Below are 5,156 nucleotides of genomic sequence, written 5' to 3' on the forward strand. Positions count from 1 at the left end.
GGTTTTGATATTAGAGCTCTAATTTATTTAAACATCTCTGGCTGGTTGTTGGGGATTGTAGGAAGAAGACATAATACAACAAAATCTAATATAATTGGGCAAATATAAGGTCCTAGATGCAGAAGACATTATTTCAGAGGGATTAGAGATTTAAAAAGAAAAGGATCAGAAAGGGAAGAAACATGTTAGAATACAATTATATCAAACTGTCAATGCTATATGAAGAAAACTTATAGCCACTCTATAGCTGAAGAGTTGCAAAATTAATGATGGAGCTAAAGAAAATAGCATGATTTGCACTGCCAGGAATGAAGAAAAGAGGATAGCAGTTGAGATATGGTATCAAACAAGGGAAAAATAAATTCTACCAGAAATGTGTGCCAAGAATCCCTTCAATCAATACTTACATTTACTTTGGTTAGTGCTATTTGAGAAACCATAATTGTAGAAAAAACCCCTCCCTCGCAGCAAAGAGAATATTTAATACTTTTATCTCTTGTGTTCTATGTGGACAATCATTTTCAATAGTCACAAGTCCAATGTAAACTTCAAGACAAACCAAACTGCCCAACTTCTTAAGAGTATCAATATATACATGCAATCCAATCAACCCCACAACTCGGATCCAAACTTTCCAGAATCATTTCATTCTAACAACTTCAACCTCATGAGGATACATAAGAAAAAGCTCAGAATGTAGGCTTGCTTTCCCTTCCAGTTTACCAGGTAAGACTTGTTTTGATACATATATATCATGTAACAGTTGCTTCTGTATCAAAGGTTTCGTATCAAAGATAGATCGGTGATCATCTTATTGAAGCAGATCCAATCTCTAGATTGAACGGCTCAGACGCAAAGAACTCATCAAGCTCTTGGCTTTCACTTAAAGACAATTTTGTGTTTCCCATAAAAGGTAATTGGATTGTGTCAACTTCAAGGATACGAAGTTAGCCGACCCCAACTAGTTTGGTACAAAGGCTTAGTTGAGTTGAGTTGAGTTGAGTAGATATCACCTCTTTCAAAAACTAAAATCTTTTTGGATAATTCATAATCCTTGATGACAAATAAGAATATATTTTATAGATAACAGATAGTATTTATACCTAAAAATCCCTTATTCTTAAGAGATGGTACTATAATTTCAGGGGAAAGAAATCCGGAAACTATTGAAAAGATTATGGGTGAATGTGTAAAGAACACCCAATTGGCATAGCAATGTGTTGGTGTTACAAATGCCAGTTTATAGCGAATGGCAGGATTCTTCAAAATCGAATTTACAAGCACACCTAATATATGTATGTTATTAGTTAAGAGACGTCTTTAGAAAAATGGTCTCAGGTCTGCATCTCAAACAAAGAATAGACAGCATATCAATTTGCAATTAGCAACAGTGTAAAAATTGTCCACAATGATACCAGTTGACAGTGTTGGATGCATGCTTCAACGTATTTAGGATACAATTGAATAGTGATTTTCTTTATTAATCCATGAAAAAAGAAACTAACAATGGGAAAAATAGTACTCCCCATACAAAAATATGTTTATGCTCGGCTGGAAGTAAAATAAAATAATGAAAAGAAATCAAATTAATTATAGATAGAAAAAAGGCAAGACTAAAAAGTACCATTTACAGAAAATCAATAAAAAGAAAAATCTACAACAAAATAGTCCAACCATCATGAATCTTATAAGTCCCTCTTGATTGCTTAATTGGAAAGATAGACGTAAACCCATTAAAAAAGGCAGATTGAGATATAATGTGTTAACCTGTAGTCACGTTATGAAACCAACAAAAAAAAATCTTCTATATATGTGGGATCTTAATTTTTTATGAGATTCACTACACTTGATAGGTGCACCGCTTAAGATGGTTTGGACATATCCAACGTAGGCCTTTGGATGCTCTGGTGAGAAGAGGCGACTCGTGCCAAATTGATGGAGAAAAAAGAGGTAGGGGCAGACCGAAAACAACTTGGGTAGAAACAGTGAGGTAAGACTTGATAGCTAGGAAAATAACGGAGAACGTGACCTTGGATAGGATAGAATGGAAGAAAATGATCAACTTAGAAGAACCCAACTAGAGCCAGGATTAGAGCCGGGTAAATTCCTTCTTCATGAAAGTTTTCTAAAGGATTCATTTAGCCGACCCCAACTGGTTTGGGACAAAGGATTTGTTGAGTTGAGTTGAGTTGAGTCACTACACTTAATAGGTCAATGGTAGAGTTAGATTGTTTATGTATCCTGATCCTACTACAAATCTAACTCTTAAATGACATAATCAAGCATGTGTTGTGTTCTAAACTTATAAATATAAGGGGGCGAATGCGTAATGCAAGGTGTGAAAATACCATCTCCCAATAGAAAGGAGTTTAGAATTTTTGCGTCATTTAAGACGTTATAGGAGAAACGTTCCTTGGATATATGAAGAGATTTCGAAAGAAGGCTCGTGTAAGGTTTGGGAATAGGCAGGAGTTTAGAATTTTTGCGTCATTTATAAAGAAGTTATAGGATACGAACTGATTGTTGGATATTTGAAGAGATTTGGAAAGCGGGTCAATAACACAATGGTAAAAAACAGCATTGCAATAATGTTACAAATGAAAGTTTGGCCGAGTGGTTAAGGCGTTGGATTTAGAGGGGTCTTGGGTTCAAATCCCACAAATGTATGTCGCTATTTCAAAAAAAAAGAAGCATTGCAACAATGAAATTCATAGTTTTAATACAGGGTCAGACCATGCTCAAATCCACATTTTAAGAATTTTCATCCGCCAGATTTAGAAGTTCTATAATCTAATCATTCATATGTAAACACTTCTGACCTTTGCAAATCTGAGTGTGCAAAGTGGGTGTAATGCAAATTCTACTCCCATTTTTTAAGTGGAAAAGTGGGTGTAAAATATGTTTTATACCAATTTATGCCGAAAGAAAAAGCAATAAGTGACTCTCAACTGAACTTTTGAAGCTAAAAAATGCTCTCACACAGCCTTTGTAAAGCAATCAGAGAAGAATTGAGACATGCATCACAGGTGGTGTACCTAGGCCTTCACAACAAGGACCTAGTTGCTCCTTTATCAACCCAGTTTAAAATGCAACGTAAAAACTCAGAAACAAAAACAAAGGGAAAATATATTTCAACTTTGAGCACAAACGAAATATCTTTTATCCCTAAAAAAATAGCAAGCAGTTTCCATCTTTATCTACAAATTAAGGCCAAAAAAGGAGGAAGAGATAGGCAACTATCGAATGCGATGGAATGCTTGCGGTTTTAGGAAAGTTATATACTAAAAGCGTTTCTATCATTCCTTTTAACGGAATTGGTGTTTATTGGGTGTGAACGTAATGACTATTAATAAAGAGTTCCAATTAGTGGTTTTTTTTTTTTTTTGAACATCCATTCGTCTCTTTTGAACATCAATTGTGATTATATCCCCATCCTGAACCGAAGCAATTGGCCCACCATCCTGCAACAGATCCAACCATTTCTCAAGAAAATGAAATCACAAGATTTAAGTAATATGGCTCTTAAATTGAGCTGAGAATGAAATCACAAGTTTTAAGTAATATGGCTCTTAAATTGAGCTTTTGCCCTTATCCGTGTAGTGGATAAACAAGGATCAAGGTATGTTGTTTGGTGAATCTAAGAGCGTGATGAATTACATGTTTGGCTCAAACTATAGTTGCCAGAATGGTAAGCGCGTGTGAGAAATGTTAAAGCTCATAGGATTTTCTGATATACCTGCTAACATAGACACCTCGCCTTCAAAAACAAGAGCAGGACCTACCAAGCATATGCCGTCATTATCCATTCTATCCAGTTGTTGCTAAAATGCTACATAATAATCTCAGAGATCAAGAGATAGCAAGGTGGTGCAAATGTTAGAGAATACAACACCAGAGAAATATAAGCCTTCTTTCCCAGTAATTTTTGCCACGGAGCCCTCTGGTGCTATATTGCCATATAATATCTGGATGTGGGCTGTTGACTTGATGGGGTTTTCTATTGGTCTTATTACTTTCTGGAAAATAACAAAATAGCAACCTTCATATTCAAATTGTGCAGGAGTCATATCTAAGAACCTAAAGTGTTACAAATTTACTATCTTACCTGATTTTCAGCCAAAGCAGGGCAAAGCTTTGCATTTTCTGCTATTGTCTTCCCCGTAACTGTAATTAAATTATTTAAAGTTAGCAATAAGATCAAGGAGTGGATAAAAATAATATCAAAGAGTAAATTATCCATTAAATTTACTCTGCATAACAGTTATGCAATCCCCATCTAAAAGCCCTTGCTCCAAAAGATAGGGAATGATTGCAGGTGTTCCACCAATCTATAACATAAAAGTTTACCAGCCAATCATGAGACTCCACAAGCCATGTAATGTAAGAAAACACTAGAAAAGTGTACAAAATGATAGAAATAAAATTCCTTGACCATTCATATTCTACAGACCTTGTGTACATCCTCCATGACATATTTTCCACTAGGTTTTAGATCCGCAAGAAAAGGAACCTCATCACTAACCTTCTGAAAATCATCAAGGGTCAATTCCAGACCCACGGACCTGCAAAAGGCACAAGCATTATCAATTACTTCAACTGTATTAGCCACAGGTCTCCCTGTATATGGAAAAAACACAGCGAATCCTCACCTAGCAATAGCAATCGTGGAGAATTTAGAAAAATTAAAAGGTCATAAACCTAAATTTTAAAAGTCCTGATAATGAAGGTAGAACGCAAGTCATATGTATACAATAGCCTAAACACTAACCTTAATAGTTCCACCATAGACCATGATACTAGGACGATTTATCCGGCCCATTGCCATAATTGTACCTGGCATCTGTAGAGAAGTAAAATCAGATTCAAAATGTACACGTCAATTTAACACAAACTGCACCACAGGGGCAGAATTTAGTTAAAGAAAAAATATACAAACAAGATAGTTTTCATCACTCATCAAAATATTATTGAAATGGGAAAGAAAGCATGCTTTGTCAAGCCAACCTCAAAACACGATGGCAATCCAAATTATGGTTACTGATTTAGAGAGTATTATTACTGGCAGAATCAGATGTCAAAAGGATTAACGCATTGAGTTCACATGCTAGGCAAGTAATGTTACACAGGTACGTGTAAACACTAGAACAAAAGAACCA

General features: G+C 35.4%; 1 protein-coding gene across 3 annotated transcripts; it reads right to left on the minus strand.

The window, feature by feature from the left end:
- Positions 1 to 442: 442 nt before the first annotated feature.
- LOC143882990 (dihydroxy-acid dehydratase, chloroplastic-like) lies at positions 443 to 4,922 on the minus strand. 3 transcript variants are annotated; one of them, XM_077386374.1, is made up of 7 exons: positions 4,769 to 4,870; positions 4,451 to 4,562; positions 4,250 to 4,328; positions 4,106 to 4,164; positions 3,893 to 4,016; positions 3,737 to 3,778; positions 443 to 3,461 (listed from the first exon to the last, which is right to left on the minus strand). In XM_077386374.1, the coding sequence occupies exons 1-7, from the start codon at positions 4,783 to 4,785 to the stop codon at positions 3,412 to 3,414; spliced, it is 483 nt and encodes a 160-aa protein (XP_077242489.1). In that variant the 5' UTR covers positions 4,786 to 4,870; the 3' UTR covers positions 443 to 3,411. The 3 variants fall into 3 exon arrangements, with proteins under 3 accessions (XP_077242489.1, XP_077242483.1, XP_077242479.1); XM_077386368.1 differs by lacking the exon at positions 443 to 3,461 and having other exon boundaries at positions 3,479 to 3,778; positions 4,106 to 4,161; positions 4,256 to 4,328; positions 4,769 to 4,922; XM_077386364.1 differs by lacking the exon at positions 443 to 3,461 and having other exon boundaries at positions 3,482 to 3,778.
- Between the last annotated feature and the right edge of the window lie 234 nt (positions 4,923 to 5,156).

This window comes from Tasmannia lanceolata, unplaced genomic scaffold (assembly GCF_043159265.1).
Source record: "Tasmannia lanceolata isolate RefF3 unplaced genomic scaffold, GAP_Taslan_0.1 ptg000002l, whole genome shotgun sequence".
In the NCBI taxonomy this organism is placed as follows: domain Eukaryota; kingdom Viridiplantae; phylum Streptophyta; class Magnoliopsida; order Canellales; family Winteraceae; genus Tasmannia; species Tasmannia lanceolata.

Coding starts and splice junctions, on each gene's coding strand:
- LOC143882990 (XM_077386364.1), bottom strand. Junction 4,329..4,450: donor TCATGGAGGATGTACACAAG/GTCTGTAGAATA, acceptor TTTATGTTATAG/ATTGGTGGAACACCTGCAAT. Junction 4,017..4,105: donor CTGCTTTGGCTGAAAATCAG/GTAAGATAGTAA, acceptor GTTATTTTCCAG/AAAGTAATAAGACCAATAGA.